Consider the following 23,566-nt stretch of genomic DNA (forward strand, 5'->3'; position numbering starts at 1 on the left):
TCCTAATAAAGGCAACACAGAACGTTAGCACATTCACAAATGTGCCAAAACTAAACACTCACGTCCTAATGCATGGACAACAGTAATTCACTCCACGTAAGCACATAAAACACATAAGCACTTACAAATTTCATTTCCGGATAATGATAGTCCCGAGGCATTACTAGAGTTCCGGTTTGAAATAGCATTGATCAAGTGCCTTTCCAACAAGACTCCCAGAAACTCAAGGATCCAATCAACATCCCATAAATTAAATTCCATACCCACATAGTCACACAAGCATGTTATCAAGTAAACACATGGCATATGCTACTACATCTAAGTCTCTATCAAGCGAGACAAACCCATTGTGATACTAATCACTTCCCACGTACCCAAAGTATTCGAACCCGGTACGCTCTGATACCAAGTTGTAACGCCCTCAAAAAAATGTAACAATAAACCCATCAAACAAAACATTCATTAACATATGAAATAACCACATTCTTCCATTCATCAGTGTTTCACTACAAAAAGTATTACATGTCAACAATAAAAGCAAAATGCCCTACGGGCTTACAGCTTTCCAAGTTAACACTTGGTTACAACAAAAGAGTACTAACTCATACACCTTAAGCCCTTGGCTTGTATTTACATGTAATACATCAAAAAAAAATAAAACGACATCATTATGTCCGCCTCAAGCCTCCCAAGCTATGTCCTTGGAGGTGGCATGCTTCCTGCACCTGAAAATGATATTCCCATATAGGGTGAGCCACAACCCAGGAGAAATACACTAAACCAACCATGAACAATGACTAAAATATTAGCAATTGATAGATGGCCAATACTGATACAATCACATAAATCACACATTTATGTCAACCGACTAATGAGTCCAAGTCACTTTTCATTTTCCCTTATTCAATAGACAAGCATGCTAACTCTATCATCATTTCCACAGATATGTATAAAAACTATATCCCACATACAGATAAGCATACAAGCTATATCCACATTCTCACCAGATATGTATAACAACAATATCCACAGATAAGCATATAAGCTATATCCACACTTCACAAAGATAAGCATATGAGCTCTATCTTCACTTCTCTGGACAAGCATATGAGCTGTGTCTACGGAGTTCATCCCCTATCTCCTCCCAATACTTATCCGGTTTAGAGGTACATCCCCTATCTTCCCCTAAACCGCGGAGTACATCCCCTTTCTCCTCCTCTACACATAACGTATACAAACACAATGGTTCTATATACAATCACCCAATACATACAATTAATGTATTCTATCAACCGTCAAGTTCCATGACACATTTCATTGATTAGTTTCGATTTGCCTAATCATCATGCATTGTCTACAACAATCACGACTATCCTCCACCGATAGCCCAAAGCAGATATTTCTAAACAGAAAATAAATGCACAATGGATATTCAATCAACATTTCATTTCCACATTCTTCTCAATTAATTATCCCAATTAATTAAACAATGTAATTAGGTCAATTCCCATAATTAACATTTCAACCCTTAGGTCCCATTTTCATCAATGATTTAACATTTATTCCATTTCTCTATGCCAAACATGCATATAGGTTTATTATAAATAAAACCCCAACTTTTGTAAAATTGCACAAAAGTCCCAAACTTTCACAAAATTACCAAACCAACCCCAACTTCTCAAAATACCAAAATTTAAAGCCAAAACCCATAGAGAGGAGTAGGATATCCCTACCTCAAATTCGGAGCCCCAAAGGAGATGAAGACCAAAACCAAAACGCTCCAAATCTCGAAATTTTCATATTAAAAGGATGCCCTCGACGATCAACACAACTTTCGTGAAGACCAAAGGCGAGCAAACAACCCCTACTAGATCAAATCTAAGAGAGAAGGGCCGGTTTAGAGTGAGAAGCTCTGAAAATGGCTTTTTGGAAAGGTAAGAGAGAGAAAAGATCTTGAAAAAGTGATTCAAAAGTCGGATCTCGGATTTATATAAAAGTCTCTCCGCTCGAGCGTCAAAACCCCCGCTCGAGCGTCACTCACAGACTTCCGCTCGAGCGACCAAACTCCAGCTCGAGCGCCGGATACACACTCCCAGCACTTTTACAGAATCAGGTCTCCGCTCGAGCTCCAACTCCCCCGCTCGAGCGTCACACACAACACTCCCGCTCGAGCGGTCAATCCCACGCTCGAGCGTCCAACACTACACAGGAAATACTGGATTGGTGTATTCTCCGCTCGAGCGCCCAAATCCCCGCTCGAGCGTACAGGCCAAAATCTGGGCAACTAGTTTTGGTTTCTAAACTCAACCACCCTGTAACAAACCTGCCCAACACATCCTATAACTCAATTACGAAGTAAAAAGGATGTAAACAAAATAATAAACCACAACTAACATCCACGGACACATGTCCGGATCACTGTACAACAAGGGTAAACCCGGGATCGCTATAGTACATGTAAACATTCAAGCCTAGGGCTTTATTTGTATTTGAGTTAGAACTCATATTTTTGTGTCCAAGTGTTGGCTTGGAAAGATGTAAGCCCATAGGGCATTTAATTTGATATTACATGTAATGTTTTCATTTAGTAATACTCTGATGAATGAGATAATGAATTGTTTTCTTTTAATATTGCATGTTAATGATATATATATAATGGGTTTATTTTGAGGGCGTGACAGTTAGGATGGCCTGAGGGACAGTAAAAAGTAGAGGGGTTTTAATCCCCAGCAGTCCTAGGAAGCACATTCGAGGTCTACTTTTCCAGTGCCGTGTTCAGGTTCTGGGAAAGGTGGTCAGGGGGACATCGTATGCCTCGAATATGGCCGGTTGGGCCACAAGTCTCCAGCTTGCCCACAGAAGAGAGGAGGGCAGCAAGCAACATCATCTTCGGCCCGTTCTCAGGGCCAATGCCAGGGTAGAGGCCAATCGCTCACTTTGTTATTAGTGTGGACAGGCGGGGCACCTGAATAGGTTTTGCCCACAGTTAGGTGGCACACCTAGTGCGTCTGGTTCGAGGCAGACACAAAGACACCAGCCAACGCAGTTATTACAGGCCTCGAGGGCCAATTAGGGAGCCTCTTTGGCTCAGTCTGTGTAGCAGTCTTATTGCTTCGAGAGGTGAGCAGGTTGATCAGAGGCCTACGGGGCCTGTGTATGCTGTTACAGCACCAGATCTTGTACCGACTCCATTAGTAGTGAGAGGTACCTTCCTGTTTTGTAATTCAGTTGCTAGTGTGTTAATTGATACGGGTGCATCCCACTCCTTTATATCTTCTGCATTTGCATCAGTTTTGGGGTTGGAGTTGGCACAATTAGCATCTCCTATATGTGTCGTATCACCTATTGGGGGTGAGATGGTTTTGAAACAGGGGTGTCAGGGCAGTAGTATAGAGGTCGCCGATTGTCAGCTCCCTTTTTCTTTTATATTGATGGATATGTCTGGTTTTGATGTTATTTTGGGTATGGACTAGTTATCGTCATACCGAGCTGTTATAGATTGCTACCGTCAGAGGGTTACTGTATATACCTTGAGCGGTGATTGTTTTCATTTCTTGGGAGATCGGGTTGGTAAAGTTTTACCACCGGTGTATGATTCGCATGGGCGAAGCGAACTTAGTTGTCTTCTTGCTAGCTTTTTGAGTAGTGAGTGTGATGAAGTTCAAGTTGAGTTGCCAAGAGTGGTTCGTGAGTACTCAGATGCCTTTCTCGAGGATCTTATTAGTTTACCACTTCACTGAGAGATCGAGTTCTCTATTGATTTAGTGCCTGGTGCGGCACCAATTTCCATGGCACCGTATCATTTTGCACCAGCAGGGTTGACTAAGCTGAAGGTTCAGCTCCAGGAATTACTAGATAAGGGTTTCATACGCCCTAGTACTTCACCTTGGGGAGCACCGATCCTCTTTGCTAAAAAAAAAAAGATGGGGCCTTGCGACTTTGTATTGATTACTGAAAGTTGAACCGGGTTACGGTTAAGAACAAGTATCCTATGCCTCGTATTGACGACCTGTTTGACCAATTGAAAGAGTCTTATTTATTCTCCAAGATAGATTCTCCAAGATAGACCTAAGATCGGGTTACCACCAGTTGAGGGTCAGGGAGGAGGATATGCCAAAGACGGCATTCTGTACGCAGTATGGCCATTATGAGTTTCTGGTGATGCCTTTTGGGCTAACCAATGCACCGGTTGTGTTTATTGACTTGATGAATTGGATCTTCCGGGAGTTCTTAGATCACTTTGTGGTCGTCTTTGTGGATGACATTTTGATTCACTCTCCCTCTGAGGAGGAGCATGAGGAACACCAGCAAGTGGTGCTTGAGTTGCTTAGAGCCCATAAACTGTATGCTAAGTTCGGGAAGTGTGAGTTTTGGCTGAAGGAGGTTAAGTTTTTAGGCCATATGGTTTCCGGGGAAGGTGTGACTGTAGATTCATCCAAAATTGAGGTAGTGCAGGATTTGGCACAACGTAGGAATGCTTTCGAGATTCGTAGTTTCTTGGGGTTAGCCGGGTATTATCACCAATTTGTGAAAGATTTCTCCAGATTAGCTTCGCCTGTAACTAGATTGACGAGGAAAGGGGTTAAATTTGTATGGAGTGAGACTTGTGAAAAGTCGTTCCAAGAGCTTAAAGTTAGACTTACCACCGGTCCAGTCTTGATTATTCCAGAAAGGGTTTTAGGTTATTCAGTGAATTGTGATGCCTTACGAGAAGGTTTAGGTTGTATGTTAATGCAAGAGGGGAACGTAGTAGCCTATGGCTCACGTTAGTTGAGAACACACGAGAGAAATTACCCTACTCATGATTTAGAGTTAGCAGCTGTGATTTTTGCCTTGAAGATTTAGAGGCACTATCTGTATGATGAGAAATTTGAGGTGTTTTCTTATCATAAGAGTCTGAAGTATCTGTTCACACAGAAGGACTTGAATTTGAGGCAGAGAAAGTGGATGGAGTTCATAGAGGCTTATGACTTTGAGTTACATTACCATCCAGTGAAGGCCAATGTTGTGGTTGATGCCCTAAGTAGGAAATCCATTAGCAGTGTAGCTTGTATTGCTATCCGGGAATGGGAGATGTTGGGTGCCCTTGGTGAATTTGACTTGCATCTGGCCGAGTCTGTCGAGTCTGCAGCCTTGTTTTCTGTAGTTACACAACCTACAATTGTGAAACGAGTGTTAGAAGCATAGAAGGGTGACTTTGAGGTAGAATCCATCCGGGAGAAAATCTCCAGTAGGAAGGTAGAGAAGGGTTTGACTTTGTATCCCGACCTGAGTGTGAGATACCGTGACCGCTTGTTTGTGCCAGAGTCTTGCCGAGAGGAAGTACTCAGAGAGTTTCACTATTCACGCCTTGCGGTGCATCCGGGAGGCACAAAGATGTATCATGATCTTAGTCGCCAGTTTTTGTGGAAGGGTATGAAGAAGGATGTGGCAGTGTTTGTTTCGAAGTGCCTTACCTGTCAGCAAGTGAAGGTCGAAGATCAGAGGCCAGCGGGTTTGTTACAACCCTTGCCTATAGCTGAGTGGAAATAGGAGCATGTCACAATAGATTTTGTTGTGGGCCTTCCGAGGACTCAACGGGGTAGCGATGCCATATGGGTGGTAGTTGACCGGTTGACCAAGTCGGCGCATTTTATTCCTATGCTCGTAAGAGATTCAGTAGATTACCTTGCTGACTTGTACATTCGAGACACAGCGAGGTTGCACAGGGTCCTTGTGATGATTGTCTCGAATAGAGATCCGCATTTCACTGCTTGCTTGTGGCAGAGCTTGCAGAGTGCCTTGGGCACTAGAATGACCTTTAGTACTGCTTAGCATCCTCAGACTGACGGGAAATCTGAGCATACTATTCAGATCCTTGAGGATATGCTTTGAGGTTGTGTCCTTGACTTTAAAGGGTCGTAGGAGAGACACTAACCCTTAGTGGAGTTTGTCTACAATAACAGTTTCCAATCGAGTATTAGCATGGCACCGTTTGAGGCCTTGTATGGCCGACTGTATAGATCTCTAGTGTGTTGGGCCGAGGTGGGTGAGGCACCTTTGTTGGGTCCAAAGTTGATTCGGGAAATGACAGAGAAAGTGGCACTTATCCGTAAGATGTTGGTTACAGCCCAGAGTCGCCAAAAGAGTTATGCCGACTGTAGGAGGAGACCCTTGTCATTCGAGATGGGTCATCATGTCTTTTTGAAAATATCACCTCGACGGGGTTTGATGAGATTTGGGAAGAGTGAGAAGTTATCTCCTCAGTTTATTGGCCCTTTTGAGATCCTTGAGCGGATTGGGGAAGTTACCTATCGTTTGGCGTTACCGCCACAACTTTCCAGAGTACATGACGTGTTTCATATTAGTATGCTTCAAAAATATGAGTTGGATCCATCGCATGTATTTGATTGGACTGACTTAGATGTAGACGAGGATGTCTCGTATGAGGAGAGACCGGTGAGAGTCTTGGATAGATGGGAACAAGTCATCCTCGTCTACATCTAAGTCAGTCCAATCAAATGCATGCGATGGATCCAACTCATATGAGGAGAAACCAGTGAGAGTCTTGGATAGATGCGAACAAGTCTTGCGAGGCAAGACAATTCCCTTGGTCAAAATACTGTGGAAACATCATGGGGTCGAGGAAGCAACTTGGGAGCATGAATTATAAGTTTGTTGATGTTTGAGTGTATGTTAAGATTTTAAAGTTTCGTTCATGAACTATAAAGACGTTGTATATGTTTTGAATTTATGAAAACATTATGTGTGTTGTTTAAGTTCTTGGAAATGTAAACTTGTAATAAAACATTGAATATGTTTGGGAAAAACTTGAGATGTATGTGTTGAAATTAGCTAAATTTCGGAATATGCATATTGATAATATATGTTAAGCTATATTTTGTGAAATTGTTCTCTTAAGAAGAGATGGAATGACCGGTGGGTGGGTCATGATGATGAGAATTGAATTGTAATCATTTTGAAAATTGGATAATCATCGTTTTGAAACTTGTACAAAATTTCGGGGACGAAATTCTTTAAGGGGGAAAGGTTATAGCGATCCCAGTTCTTGACCCGACCTTTATTATGTTCTGGACTCGGGTTCTATGATTGTATGTTGTTGTCTATGTCTTGTATTCTTCCTTTAATTCTTTAAATTTGAGTTTTGGGACTTGCTGGCCTGTTTGGAACAAGTTGGTTGTTAGTTGGTTTAGATTGTTGTTGCCTAGATTTTGGCTTCTTCGCTCGAGCGAGGTTTCTTGCGCTCGAGCGAGCCTTGTGTATTTTGCTTCTTCGCTTGAGTGAGGCTTCTTGCGCTCGAACGAGAATTGAGAGTCCTCAGGTTTCTTTCCCAGACGTAGATTTTTTTGGAAGGTGAAGTTCTTCGCTCGAGCGAGCCTTGTGAAATTGTTTCTTCACTCGAGCGAGCGTGTGCATCTGTGGCAGACCTGAAGCTTTGCATTCTGTGCTCGAGCGAGGTCACTTGTTGTGTCTGGTTGCTCGAGCGACAACTCCTTCGCTCGAGCGAAGGTCGCGAATATCAGTTCGCAACAGCGATATTTTGTATCACTTTTGGCCCATTTTCTCACACAAAAATCCTAGCCCAGCTCCTCCTCTCTCTATAGATATACCTTGATTTGGGGATCTCTCAACCCAAGTTCCTTGGTCAAAGAGGTAGAACACCTTGAGGGCTCCGTGTTAATCCGAGTAGATCGTAGTTTTGGCTTGCTTGAAGTGTCTCCATCTTCTCTTTTAAGCTTCTACACTTGAGGTAGGGATATTCTACACATTAATATGCATTTTAACCTAGGTAATTATTGTTAGGCATAAATAGTGGGATTTGGGAAGGCTTTGGTGAAGTTGGGGTTTGGTTTCAAAATTAAAAAGGGAGTTTTTATATTGGGCTCTGTGAATATGTATATGGGGTGTTGAATGTGATGTTATGTGGGTTAAAATGATAAAATTAGGACTTGGGGTTGATATTTGAAAAAGGGGAAATTTGCCCTAATTTGTGCCCAATAATTATTTTGTTTAAATAATGAAATTGATATGGGGAACATGCAATTGGGAGGTTATATTCATGAATGGTGTAGTTGGATTTGATAAATCACACACCTGTGGAAAATTTGATAATTTATCTGTTGATAAATAGTATATATGTTTAGAAATATTTCTTTTGGGCTATCGATGGAGGATAGCTATGATTGTTGTAGAAACTGCATGAGGATTAGGTAAATTGAAACTAATCATTTCAATCATGACATTGAATATGACGGTCTGAGTAAACCATTGAATATGTGATTTAGTTAGTCATTGTATATGACGACGCTTTTAAATACATTGTACATGTATCGTTGTTTGGGAGGAGATAGGGGATGTACTCCATTGTTTCAGAGGAGATAGGGAATGGACTCCATTGAAAACTAAGTTGGCTGGAGTGTCCAGGGTGAAAGTCCTGAAATCTTATATGTATATGGGTGCCGGTTCCCTCGGATGTGAATTCTGTAAAATGGCAAGAAAAATAGAGGTGTTGGATTGATGAATGTATTGAGTTGTGAACCATTGAGTTGTAAACTCATTTCGATTGATTGGATAACATTGAATTTGGTAAGTAGATTAACCCGACATGGGTGAAAGGAAATGGATTGAGGTATGATTAGCTATATTGAATGGCTTTGGAAAGAACCTGTGATATTATGATTATTAGACATTTATCTGATTCTTATATCTTAGTTAAATCACATTTATTGTTTTAGCATATCTCTACTGGGCTTTGGCTCACCCTACTTGGGAAACCATTTTCAGGTACAGGTGACATGCCACCTCTAAGGGCATAGCTTGGGAGGACAGGGTTGAAGGCTCTATTCTTGTTATTTCTATGTTTAAATGTTTTCTCCTTAAGCCAAGGGCTTTAATTATAAAGAGCTTATGACTCTCTTTTGTTGTAACCAAGTTATCTCTTGGAAAGATGTAAGCTCGTAGGGCATTTATTTTGTCGTTACCAATCAGAGTTACATGCTATAGTTTCAAAATGAACATTTATGAAAGTGTAACGCATGTAATATCTTTTGTAATGTAGACTCTGATGAATAAAAGTAATATATTTCTTATTATGTATATGGATCTCTTGGGTTGGTTTATCCGATTTATTTTGAAGGCATTACAATGTGTGTTAATTTAATAGTGAATTTTCAAAAGATTTTTTTCACAAAAATTATATTTTTTTTATGTATTTGTGTTAAAAACTAAAAAAAAATTACTTAAAATATTAAAAAAATTCAATAAAAATAAAAAAATACAAAAATTTATAAAATAAAATTTTCTGAAAAATATTTTTGGAAATCCAAAAATGACGCGTTACATACATTCATTTATTGACTTTCGCTCCGTAGTCAAATCAACCAAATTCTGACACATGGCCATTCATCCTTTTCCATCTGGCTGATTATTTAAAAATACTAGTAATTGCTTCTTTTTTTTTAATTATTATTATTTTAAACAAAAAGAAAAAAAAAATCATTTTCTATTTAATTCGATCACACATTCCTCGCTAGCTATAAATTCTCTGAAGCTCCAATCTCGGCACTAGCTTGACATACATACACGCATATATACATATATTATCTACTACTATATATGCACAAACATAAATAATTGCATATTTATAGATTTTGAGATAGGAGGAGGGAGGGAGGGAGCGAGAGAGAGAGAGAGAGAGACAGAGAGAGGCATTGGAAAATAGAGATATTTCTGGCGAATAGCTCGCCGAAAATAGAGAAGCGTTGGGGGATTTTCCGGTGAAGATGAAACAGAGAGGCGGGAACAGCAAAATGCTCAGTGGTAATGGCGAAGAAGAGAGAGCTAGCCGAGTTAACTCGGGCCAAAACATTAAGCAAGGATTCAAGAGGCGATTGGTGAAGTACAAGAGCTTGCCTGAGTACTTGAAGAACAACGAGTTCATATTGGACTATTACCGATGTAAACGACGGTTGAAGGAGACGATGTTCAGCATCTTCGCTTGGCACAACGAAACCCTAAACATCTGGACGTGAGTCATTCGTTGTTGTTCGAATCGAAAGGACTCAATCTCATGAATGAATCGTAAATTAAATTGAAATCAGTTTCTTTTTGAGTTTGAGTTTGAGTTTGAATTTGAATTTGAATTTGAATTTGAATTTTCGCAGGCACTTGGGAGGGTTTATTATATTTGTTGCATTGATCGTGTTGAGCTCGTTGGAGAAGACCAATGTCAAAAGCTTGATCATGAGTTTCTTCAGGTATCGTAATTTTTTAATGTTATTTTTCGTCCATTGAAAAATCATTTCTTAAGCTTGTGTTGGGACATACACCAGACCAACGCTTCAAACACCATGGATGATGGTGATGACAACGAAGACAAACGCCAACGGTTCAGATTCTTTTTCCCGTTGAGTTTTCTTCCCTCTCTCCATCCCTCCCCTCCTCCACACAATAAGACATGAAACGGGAAAATATATGGCAGTGTTTGGGCATAAATCAATAGATGTTAATTTATTTATTTTTTCTCAAGATTATCAAATATTAATTTATTAATAAAATTAAATTACAACTTAAAGAGGTCGCCTTTTTATCAACTCGACTGCCTAACCTTTCACTTAGTGACAAAACATGAAAAATGGATAAACAGTCCGCATTCTCTTTCGAATCTGACTCAATGTGATTTAGCATTACGTGCAAATCAAAGTGCGTTAAGTTGTTGGAGTGAATAACAACACTCACAAATATAAGACCACTCCATTGATTTAAGGCCCATTTGTTTCCCTTTATCACAGTCCATTTCACAGCCTATTTCAGACTGTGAATGATGAACAGTGAAATGTCTCATGTTTGTTTTGGTTTTGGAGTTTTGGATTTGTAGTCTCCTTCAGACTACGATAGGGCTTGACGAGGGTATTGTTAGTCTGGGCAAGGTAGCGGTATTAGAAAATAGTCTGTTCGGCTTAGAGTTTTACCAGTCATCCGCCCGGTCAACCAGTAAACTGCAATTTTTCTTTTTTACATGTTGGACATTTTTTTTTAATATTAATGTTTAGTTACCGTTCGGTAAAGTATACGTTTTTTTGTTTATGTTTATGAAAAAATTATAAGCTAGTTTTGGTTTTTTTTTGAAAAAATAAAAAAAAATATTTAAAAAAAAAATTAAAAAAAAAAACTCAAAAACATGTTTGTTAATTTTAATGCATAAAATGTTTATTTTGTTTTTTTAATTATTTATGACAATGAAAATCGCGCAAATCATAAAATTATAATAAATATCCAAAATAATAACGTTATACATAAATGCAAACCACAATTATATGCAGAGCAAACTGTTGACCATGGAGAACTGTTAACGATGGAAAGAGAGAGAGAGAGCTGTGTTTTTTTACCGTTGCGGAAGACGATATTATGCGTTGAATATATGGTACCAAAATGTGTCTCCCTAGCTTTGAACACCAAACCATCTCTTGAGTCAATCTTTTTTTCTTTCTTTTTTTTCTTTCGTGTATTACGCATTGGATATGTGGATGTTTGGGAAGTTACTATTTTAGTAAGCTATTTTAGTTTTTGACTATTTTAGGAGTCTAAAATTTTTGTGTTTGGAAAGATAAGTGGATTTTTTTGTAATTGGATGTGATGTTTGTGAGAAAAAAAAATGAAATGATTATGGGTTTGATGTGACAGCTTGTCATAACAATTAAAAAAACATTAAATCCCTCACCAAAATGATAGCGAGAGAAACGCTTCTGAAGTGGTTGGTGAAGTAGATCGATTCGAATCGCTGAGAGATGAGAGAATTTGCTAAATGAGAGATAGAGTTAGGAAGTATGAGACATTATTTTCTACTACAAATGAGGCACATAACAAAGAAAAATGCGTGAAATCCCTCACCGAAATGGTAGCGAGAGAGCAGCTTCTTAAATGGTTGGTGGAGGAGATCAATCCAAACCGCTGAGAGATGAGAATCTAAAAAATGAGAGATCAAGAAGTTATTGAGATTATTGATATAATTTATTCATTTCTCACACGTTTTCACTTTGGTGTTTATATGATTTTTCAATAATTGTCATTAATATTTTGAAAGGAAATATAAAATGTATGAAATTAGAAGAACTAAACTTGGATTCCTAAGAAGTTATTGAGATTATTGATATAATTTATTCATTTCTCTCACATTTTCAATTTGGTGTTAATATGGTTTTTCAATAATTGTCATTAATATTTTGGAAGGAAATATAAAACGTGCAAAATTAGAAGAACTAAACTAGAATTCGAAAGAAATTATTGACATTATTGATATAATTTATTTATTTTCCTCACGTTTTCAATTTGGTTTTAATATGGTTTTTCAACAATTGTCATTAATATTTTGAAAGGAAATATAAAACGTGCGAAATTAAAAGAAATAAACTAGGATTCCTAAGAAGTTATTGTGATTATTGATATAATTTATTCATTTCTCTCACGTTTTCAATTTGGTGTTAATATGTTTTTTCAATAATTGTCATTAATATTTTGGAAGGAAATGTAAAACGTGCAAAATTAGGTGAACTATGTCGGTGTACTAGACTAGAAGAAGATACACAACTAGAGAAGAGAGTTTTGAATTTCATTTGTATAATGTACTCCACTTATAAGTTGAATATTGATCTACCCGAACCGCCGAGAGATGAGAGTGAGTGATCAATGAATCCGAAAAGTGGAGATCAATGAATCTTAGAGAAAGAGAGAGAGTTAAGGAGTAACATGAAACATTACTTGATACTACAACAAGAAGATTAGAGCATATGAGAGAAACGAGAATGATAGAAACACTAGTCAAGATTTGGTGTGATTAATTACTTGCTTGTTTGGTTTTGACTTTCACAAAATATTTTTTAGAAAATTCTATTTTTTTATTCTTTGTAATTTTTTTTCCAACAATTTTTTTTTTTTTAATTTTTAGACACACCTAACATAAATACACTTAAAAAGTGTAATATTTGTGAAAAAAATCTTTAAACAATTCATTAAATACTAAAAATACAATATATATATATATATATTCAATACGTTTTTTGTATTTTTGTGTGTTTATTAATTTTTTAATTATTTTTTGACAAATATTTTACTATTTACATACATCTAAGTAATGTGCATCTAAAAAAGTAAAAAAAAAATTGTTTAAAATTTTAAAAATATTCATTAAAAACAAAAAATTACAAAAAAATAAAAAATTTAATTTTTAAAAAACTAAATTTAAAAAACTATAATCAAATATAGAGATTATATTATTATTTCTTTTATGTCAATTTTTATTCACTCTATCCCACCATGATAGGTGATTATTATTGCATCCCACTTCCCTATTCCTCAGTGCCTGCTTTCGCTTCACTACAAGAAGCAATAAGACTAGATAAGATTAGATCAAAACCAAAGATGTGGAGTGTAGTTTGGGTAATAAGACTCGGTAAGATTTTATTAATTCCAAATCCCACAAAATCAAATTCCATTTTCAAATGCCAATTCCATCTAATCCCACTATTCCAAATATGTTACCATTTGAGTTCTAATACAAATATGATAATAGTGTTTATAGGAGGAGAAATATTGAAGACCGTTATTAGGTTGCACTGCCTTTCTGGTTATTATAGCGATCCTGGTTTTGACTCGTGCTTTGTTACATTCTGGACTCGGGTTTCATGGTTTAATATTGTATCCATGTCTTGTTTTCCTCCTTTAAATATTTGAATTTGAGCCTTGGAACATGTTGGGCGTGTTTGGAACAGGTCGGTTGTTAGTTGGTCTAGATTGTTGTTGCACAGGTTTTGGCTTATTCGCTCGAACGAGGCTTCTTGCGCTCGAGTAGCCTTGTGAAATTTGTTTTTTCGCTCGAGCGAGATTTGAGAGTTCTCAGGTTTCTTTCCCAGACACAGAATTTCTCTAGGAAGGTAAAGTTCTTCGCTCGAGCAAGGCTTCTTGCGCTCGAGCGAGCGTGTGCATCTGTAAAACTTCTGAAGCTTTGCATTCTGCGCTCGAGCGAAGATTCTTGTGCTCGAGCGAGATCACTTGTTGTGTCTAGTTGCTCGAGCAAAAACTCCTTCGCTCGAGCGAAGGTCGCATATATCAGTTCACAGTAGAGGAGTTTTATATCACTTTTTGACTTCCTTTTGGCAAGAAACCCTAATCCGGCACTATCTCTCTCTAAAACACACACTCTCTCTCTACAAATACTCTTTGATCCAAGCACCACTACCCTATTTCCTTTGAGAAAAAGGTGGAGCATCTTGTGGGCTTCCATTCCATCCGTACCAAGCTTGGTTTTGTGCACTTTTGAAGATCCCCTTCTTCTCCTTTAGGCTTCTACACTTGAGGTAGAGATATTCTACACCTTGATATGTCTTTAACCTAGGTATTTGTCATTTTGTATAAGTGGTAGAATTTGGGAGGATTTGGGTGAAGTTACACTACAAGAAATTGCATTTTTCGCAACGCAACAAAATATGTTGCTAAAAGGGAAAATTCGTTGGCAAAGAGTTTTGCCGACACACAAAGCTGCGTTGGCAACCCGTAGGCAAAAGTGAGTTGGCAAAAGTTTTTGCCGACAAAATTATGATTGCATTGGTAAAAGTAATGCCTTTAGCGACGAACATAGTCGTCGCTAAAAGCCTCCATCCATCGTCGGCAATTTACCTTGCGTTGGTAAAAGTCATTCAAATAGGATGATTGTGTGGCACTTTTCGCGACACAAATTTGCATGGGCAAAAAATATACTTTTAGCAACAACATATGCGTTGGCAAAAGTAAACTTTTGGCGACACATTTACGTCGGCAAATGTTGCCATTTGCCGACGATTTGTTTGTCGCTAAAGCTTTACTTTTGGCAACGACAAATTGGCATTGGCAAAAAATACACTTCTACCAACACAATATGAGTGGGGAAAAGTAACTTTTAGTGACACATTTACATCTGTAAATGTTGCCATTTGCCAACGATTTGGTTGTCGATAAAGCTTTAGTTTTGGCAACGACAAATTGACATTGGCAAAAAATACCCTTTTACCAACACAATATGAGTGGGCAAAAATAAACTTTTAGCTACACATTTACCGACTAGTTATTTGTCGAGAAAGCTTCACTTTTTAACAACGACAAATTTGCAACGGCAAAAATAATTGAAACTCATTTATAATTTTTTAAAAAATTTACAGATTTACAAGAGGCATCCCTCAGGCACCACTATAACAAACTAATAACATGGATATGAAATCACACAAAATACCCCCTCCATACCCTTCCAGCCAAAACACCAGCAGTTGTCCGAACTTAAACCTAATGACAACCCCCATTAATGAAAACCTGATCTATTACAGATTGGACAAAAAGTCATGCACCCTTCCAAACATCAACAACACCAGCAACACCAGCAAGCATCCAACAACAACACAGCAACACCGTATCGTAACAAACACCATCACAGCAGCATCACCACAGCATCTCAGCAACAGCAGCACCAGAAGAATAGCAGATCAGCAAACTGATTCAACACAGATCATCACCAGTTCAGAAAACCATTTCAACTTGGCAACCCAAACAAAATCATATAACCAAATCAGAATTGACGCAGCAATTTACCTCATTTACTAAAACAGTCAGAAAACAAATCAAACAAAACCAGCAACAAAACAACTCAACCAAATCAGAAATCAGGACAAACAGATCGCATCAATCAAAAGCTGCATCAGAGGCAGAGCACACAGAACAGAGCCAATCAGCACCATATTCAACGCAACACAGCATCATGCCACAAAAGTATCCACCAAACAAGCTACATCAATTGTTCAAACAGCCCTCAAAACTATACAATTCTTAGTAACTTTTAAGCCATCAGGTTAACAGAAGTTAAGTTAAGTAAAAATTCAAACTAATTCACTGGCTGTCATGTTTACACTAGGAGAGTGAGTTATATAAAAACACTCAATTCAAGTACACCACAATGGGTTAATTGAAATCGATAAATCTTATATGTTTTTACTAAACTTATAGATTGAAAACGACATATAGATTTGGGTAAATTTTACTAAACATAAGTTTTCTATTTATTCTATAACTGATATATAGTCATCTGTAGTCAAGAAACAACTCCCACTTCTAAGAGAAAATGGACCAGCATAATCTAGAGATGCAATTTATTGATGAGCAATACAAGTCGTATCTAGACTTCGGCAGCAAATTTTCAACATATCTGAAACAATTATCAAAGCAACAAGCAACTTATTACACTACATCTATAATAGATATACGACAATGGCATTATTACCTCAACTACAAAGAAATAGAAGACCACCAGTAGAATGCCTTTTAGTCAACACAAACTTTAGGAGAGACAGCAGATGCTGTTCTGCAGTGTAATATATGATACCTAATTGACTATCTGATGCAGCAGACTTGACTCAGAATGACATTTTATTAATATTTTTTTTCATAAATAAGTTTGTACCATATTGACAGCATTGGTAATGTTCACCCCATATACTTTCTCCCAAGCCTGTGCAAGAACAGGTGTGTCTACTTAGCAAATGGCATGTTAATATTTACATAACCTCAAAGCAAGTAAAAAATCCACATAATATAACTTTTATATAAAAGAAATTAGTTCATGAGAACAACCTTGATCAATGTGTCATCACCATCATTTCCATGACCATGAGAGGAGCCTGTGAAAGGACAATTGGAAATAAACAAAGTGAGTATCAGGTTGCTCCAAAACATTAATAGCTTCCACCTACGGATTATGGTTGTGAGAAACTGTAAATCATGCAGATACATACCTGCTATTAGATATTGAAAAGCAACTGCCAGAAGTGGAAGAGGAAATGTACATGATTTGGCCATATCCAAAACAATACCCTTCAAGTTGGACAAAAACCCATTAGGCATAATTGACTCATCCAGCCCTTGATAGAGCGAAATAGAGGAAAATGATTCATGTAACTGACGCCACTTGATTGGGGACACAAGGCTTAGTTTGGTTTGGTTTAGTTTTAGCTTTGCAGTTCACAAAGAGATCTCTATTGAATAAGAGTTCAAAGATTTGAACAAGAATTTGTTTAGATTAGAATGACAAAGCTGTCCACTTAAGGTCTTTCCAATAAAGTGATTACGCTGAATAGGATTTTAGTATTTAAGATAACCAGCTTATTTTTTTCTCACATTAGCACTTCTACACTTCAATGCCTAGCCAAATAAGTCTTTTCTATTTTCTACTTCATAAAAACATAAGTTTTCTTAATGTGAACTTATTTCGTACATTACTTTATTTTATCAATAATGAGTTCTTAAAAAAATAAGTGGATAAGAGACCCATTTAAGAATGTGATTCTGAATTGAGTTCTACCTTACAGTATCAATATCTCAAAAATCATTATTGAAAGTCTCAATGTGTCCAAATTCATTGATGAAGAAATGATTACCGAGTGGTGTTCAAGTCTAAAATTTTAGTATGCATTTAGTAGATGGTCCTCAAGTAAATGTCCTAAATGCTAAATCCACCACAAGAAAGGAAGCATAATTTGAATGGAATTATAAAACTGCAGTCAGCATTTAATTCACCCAAAATCCCCATTGAACTTAATTTCAAAGTCAAGAAGAAAAGAAATTACTCATAATACACTTGAACAACACTAAGAAACTTACAACATGAGAAGACTTACCAAATTTTGAACAAAGTATTCAGGAGATGTTTGGTTTGATTATCCCTTAGCAATTGGGGAACATGATTCTTGAAAACCCTGTAAAATTGAATCCAACGGAAGGATGTCTAGTAGCAAGGTAACACAGTATCTGCTTAAGAAAACGCTAGCAAATTCCAGGAATGTCATGAAAAAAAAACACTAACTACGGCATTTACATATACCAACACCAACCACCAAAGCCTTGAATACCTATTGAGTTAGTATAAAATGCACAGATCTTTGAAAGTAAACAGATGTTCCCATGTATGTGTATACATGTAAGCACATAACAAGAAGGGCTTTCAGTGTTCAATAAATTTTGCAGCTAATTTCTTTAAAGGCATGGGTTCTACAAAATCAGTTCATTGTCAGAAACAGAAAGTGCCAATCAGTGCCATGGTCTTAACTGCTGCCCATGGTGCAAATCAGATTATTAGCAGTCTCATCTATCACGGTTGTGCCTGATCTAGAATTAGCAATTTCAGATCAGAATGCTTATAAGGAATGCTTCAGGACTAGAAATATTTAAATTTTAAACACACAACATAATCCTCAGTAAAGAATTGTGAACAATAATTTACCATGAATTTCCAGCAGCATTAGAAATAATGTCATAAATTATCCATGGATGAATACCAGCTTGGGCACCAAGAGAAATGGCCTCCACAGAAGAAACAAAATGAATGCCCTCAAGCAGCTCTATTACCATTTTAATTTTGCTGCAATTTAAAAAAGAAAAGTAGACATTAACAATAACATCATCTAATATGATATTAGAACACCTAACATAAATAAACAAAGAAAAAGGGCCATTCCCCTGTGCCATTCCCTGTTAAATTGGGTTACACACCTAGCACAAACAAATTTACTATCAAGTGGCACAACCAAGACACAATTAAATTATCATTTGAAAAGCATTGTTCAAAGATATGAAATTACTTAAATTTGTATTGGAATATTCAAGAATCATTTAGTTGTAAGTTTATAGTAAATTAGATTTGACTTGGTTTACACAATCACTAGTGTAATATTAGGTCAGGTGTTGTTTTCTGCGCAAAGCCATTAGTTTTTTTTTTTTTTTTAACCAAATTTTAATTCCACTTTTTGTTTCCAATATTTACATGTTATCAAAGCCATATCACTACTAAGAAGCAGCCTATCAGTTCTTGTATTCCTGTCAAGTAAAAAAAATCTCCTATGGTTTCCTAGTGCTGTCTTGTGAATTTTCTAGTCTCCAATGGTTCAATAGCTACATGTTGAATATTGTTATAATTTAGCAATAAAAAGAGACAAAAATAAACACAAACATACGTCAGGTAGTCACTTACCTGGAGAAGAATCAGAAAAGATAGTGGACCTTTAGAATTTGGATCATGGCAAAGAGAGCAGACATCTTGTGTGGGCTCTCCAGTGTCGCTTCTGATATCAGAGGGGCATGCTTCTTCTCCACCTTCTGAACCATCCAACCCATCATCTGTAATTGAATTAATGCTTGCCAAAAATTTGGATTGCTGGGCTCACATTTTTTCCTGCATATCAAATGTAGTGAGATTTTAAAAGACATTTCTAACAAGGGCTTCACTAGGTCTTGTTCCGTCATTGATTGATCCAACCTGACCCAGGGCAATTTTGGTACAGATATCATTCATATCTGTTGTTACTAAAACAAGAACATATGAACCAACCACAATCTAGTCTAAAAGTAAGAATATACTAGTCATTACCTTCCCTTCAACATGCATGTTCGACAGGTGCAACTTCACCCACATTCCGCAAACCATTCACTTCCTTAGTTGTATACACAGGACACCACACCACATGTTGTAGAAGTTTCACATATCACAACTGCTGATTCAGTAAGTTCTTCATCAGATGGATTGGCAGTATGCACGCCTCACAGCAACATTGCAGCAGCCGCAGCAAGCATCAGCCACCACGGCAGCAGCAGCAGCAGCAGCAGCAGCAGCCAGCAGAATTAAAGATGAAGCCATTTTATCTTTCTTTTGGGAACAAAAAAAGAATTTGAAAACAAGTTACTGCAAATGAATATAAAAAATGCAAGATAAAATAAGACACATTGACACCCTATACTTTTTTCCTGATGATTAAAATATTGTCAGCCTAACCATCTAAAAGAAATTCAATCTTAGCTTCTCATGACCTATTATTACTTAGCAATTCATACTACACCTAAATCCTAATTGATCCACTTCCTGAACGTGTATTTCTAAGTAACCTGTATTTCTCTGTAAAACATTCCAAAAAAACCTTTACATAACATTGCGTAAAAACTAAACTGAACATATCATAACAATTAGTAATGTAACCAAATTAATATCAAATGCATTTCAATATCCCAAATTTTATTCAAATATCCAACTATACTAAACATAAGAATCCTAAAATGCGTCTAACTATATCCAACAATCCCAAACATAATAATTCCAAAAAGTATATAAACATTCAACAGAAAAACCTATAGAACGAAACAAACAAAAATTAAATGAATGCCAACGTGCAAAACGATATATATCACTATTGAACCACGAACATCCATCACCAACCTGTGAACAAAGGATAAAAACATGAGTATTTTATTAATGCATTAACTTCAACAATAATATACAAATATAGTTAAAATTAATCAAAAAATTGTTGTGAAGCTATTGTTTTATCAAGCTATTGTATACAAAGGTTGTAATGCTAGGATTGTACTACAAAGTTTATATAATTTTATATTGTTGACACATGTTAGGATTGGTTAAATAAAGTAAATGAATTTAATGAGGTGTCAAATTTACCTCTATTTCAACCGAGAGAAGTTTCATCCTCGCTTACACCCGATGCATCCTCCCCGACATTGTTGCTTGGAACTAACCCCGGAATGTTTGCTAGATCTATCCCATTTTTTGCTACCAACATTTGAATAATAGTTTGCATTGTACTCATGTTTTGAGCCTGGTCAACTAACTGCTTTCCTTGGTCAGCTAATTGTTGTCACTGGTCAACTAACTGTTGTTGAAGAACAATCACCTCGGAGTTAGGAGCCTCAAAATGTGTAGAAGATGAAGTACTGTCCTTGCGGATCCCGTATCCCATCAAGAAGACCGACCTCTTCCCAAGTACTTCTCTGGAAATCTGCTCCTCAGACAATGGATGTGTGACACTAGGTTGAGATTGCTCAGCGATCTTTGAAACCATAGTGGCCTATGAATGAAACATAAATAACCTTAAAACATAATATCAAAATGCAAACATTTATTATTGAAATTGAAATAGTTGTGGTTACATGATGTTCCTCAGCTGTGTTATTTATCCACACTCCCCCATGCCGGTGACGTTTGTGGGTGTCCTCGAATAGTTTCGTAATAGTCGGTTTGCTTCCTTGTACCTTTCATTTCATTAGATTTTCTAGTCAATCAAAAAATTCTATATTTATAATTTAGTATGTTCAAATTTGTAAATCTACACTTACAATGATAGATGCTCGCGATGCAAATGATCTCGAGCCGCTCGTATGATTATACTTCACACAACCTCTCGCTTTCATCGCATTCTCTGACTTTAGCTACAAATTAAAAAAAAAAAAATTGGCATTAATATACAGGAGGATGTTACTTTAGTAAATATTTTTATAAATACCTTCCAATCATCATTTTCCCACAAATTTTCAATCATCCATTCCCAATCATCCTTTGTACAAGGATATAGTATCTGACTTTTGAGGTCAGATACATTGTCTTTTTTAAGGGATTTGTAGTGTGTGTGTAATCTACTTTTCCATTCACTGTACAAAGTTTGGCACTTTTGATCAATAATACGTCTCACATCCACATCATTATTGTAGTCCCCAAAGTCAAAAGTTTGCTGCAATTGGAAATAATAAAATTCAATATATTTTATATATCATTTCGATTAACATAAATAACATGTTAAATATATAACACATATATTTCAAATTACCCCAACTCTTGTAACAATGGACTCTCTTAACCCAAAGGCAATTTCTAGCCATCCATCATTTCGAACTGGGGCATGAACTCGAATTTGTTGACCAAGAGCAGCTGCTAGCGGTGTGGCGTAATCCCCTTCTATTGCTTTGGTCAAACGGTAAAGTGTAACGGGTATTCGATCACCACGTTCCTTTCTAATCTTCTCCACATTCTTTCCTCGGGTCGGTCCTCGTACACATTTCTTGCCCAAAACTGGAATTGATGCTACTATGACCAAAATTTTATTCAATTTAGTCGACATAAAACATGAATGCACTAAATAAATATTGAGATAAGAAATTATCATTTCATTTAAGTGGTCATTTATTTCTCACCTCCACTGTTAGTCACAGTACATGGACTTGAAAGGTGGTTAGGTTGAGTGGCGGAGGTAGGGAGCTGATCGGGCCTAGTATGTAAGGCGGGAAGATGGATAGGTTGGGTCGAGACCTCAGGTGTGCTCTCTGAATGATTAACTTGTGCAGCTACAGGTCGTCTCGGAAGAGTAAGTGTATCTTCATCAACAGTACTTCTCTTTTCCCTAGGTGTTTGTGAAGCTATTAGGCGAGCTGCACACCTATTTGTTTTCCTACCAGGACCCATATGAATATCCTGACATAATATAAAAAAGAATTGTTAGTACATTTTCAATAATTTAAGGTTGCTTAATAAAAAATAAATTTGAAATAACTAAACATACCACAAGTAACAAGTGAAAAAAATAGAGAAATTACTTTTTAAACACAAATTTATTACCTCAATCACTTGAGAATCAAAAGGCTCGCCATTATCACTTGAAGAACTCAGTCCTTCATCATCATCAAGTGGTTGATAGTCCTCGTCATTATCAGTTTCACCCACCTTTCTCTTTCCCACCCTACAACTTTCACTATTGTCCTTTTCAATAGAACCAAACATTGAATTCTTGAGGGACTTTATCCCTAGAGCATCAAATCTGATTTTATTTTTCTGGATTGTTTTTTTCCTATCCTTCTCATATTTCGTCATCTTCTGGACTAAGCCGCCGGGCTTAAGAAATGATTTACCGTTTCTGGACATCTTTGTAACTGTACATATGGCATATAATTAAATGAAATGAAATAGAGAAACAATGCTATGAAATTTGAAAAACAATGCCATGCAATGTAAACCAAGCAATTTATTATTAAATTATAACACTTGTCCATATAATTAAAAATTAAACACTACATATCATAATCTATATCAAGATCTATATCAAACACTACATATCATAATCTATATCAAGATCTATATCAGGATCTACATCAACATCAGGTTGTCTATGCAGTTCATCATCTTCATCATCATTATACTCTATGATTGTGTCGTCCTCGTCATCATTGTGAACTAAATTCTCTGCCATTAGTTGGTCATTGAAAATGATCTCAGGATCCATATCACCCCTGCTGTATTGAACATCATTATCTTGGATCACTACCCCAACACCATCAGTGGTTTCTTCCTATTGAAAAGCATCATTAGAGACATCATCCCGCTCTGGTATATCCCATACTCCCCGATGCTTAACACGTTCAACGACTCTCCAATTTTTGCCTTTGCTGGTATCATTGACGTAGAATACTTGTCTTACCTGACTAGGTAGAACAAATTGGTCATCTTTATACCAAAGTCTTGTAACATCAATACTTGTGACATGTTCATCGGAGTATATTCTATTCTTGTGACCGGTGTCATACCATTCACATTGGAACAAAACCACTGTACCCCCATGCAAGTTTTTCAATTCCCATATTTTGCACAAATAGCCGTAAAAATTAATTTGGTTCCTATTATGGTCCCCTTCTACGACCAACCCACTATTTTGGCAGGTACGACGATTTT

The 23,566-nt window shown here is 37.0% G+C and overlaps 1 protein-coding gene across 1 annotated transcript; it reads right to left on the reverse strand.

Annotated features, from left to right (window-relative positions):
- Positions 1-19,579: 19,579 nt before the first annotated feature.
- LOC145800678 (uncharacterized) lies at positions 19,580-22,777 on the reverse strand. The gene is made up of 8 exons (XM_082890406.1): positions 22,460-22,777; positions 22,039-22,315; positions 21,675-21,928; positions 21,354-21,578; positions 20,745-20,918; positions 20,137-20,187; positions 19,948-20,007; positions 19,580-19,711 (listed from the first exon to the last, which is right to left on the reverse strand). Exons 1-8 carry the CDS (start codon positions 22,760-22,762, stop codon positions 19,580-19,582), a joined length of 1,476 nt encoding a protein of 491 aa, XP_082746532.1. The 5' UTR covers positions 22,763-22,777.
- Between the last annotated feature and the right edge of the window lie 789 nt (positions 22,778-23,566).

Source organism: Camellia sinensis, chromosome 10, assembly GCF_055761805.1.
Source record: "Camellia sinensis isolate YWXY chromosome 10, ASM5576180v1, whole genome shotgun sequence".
Lineage (NCBI taxonomy): Eukaryota > Viridiplantae > Streptophyta > Magnoliopsida > Ericales > Theaceae > Camellia > Camellia sinensis.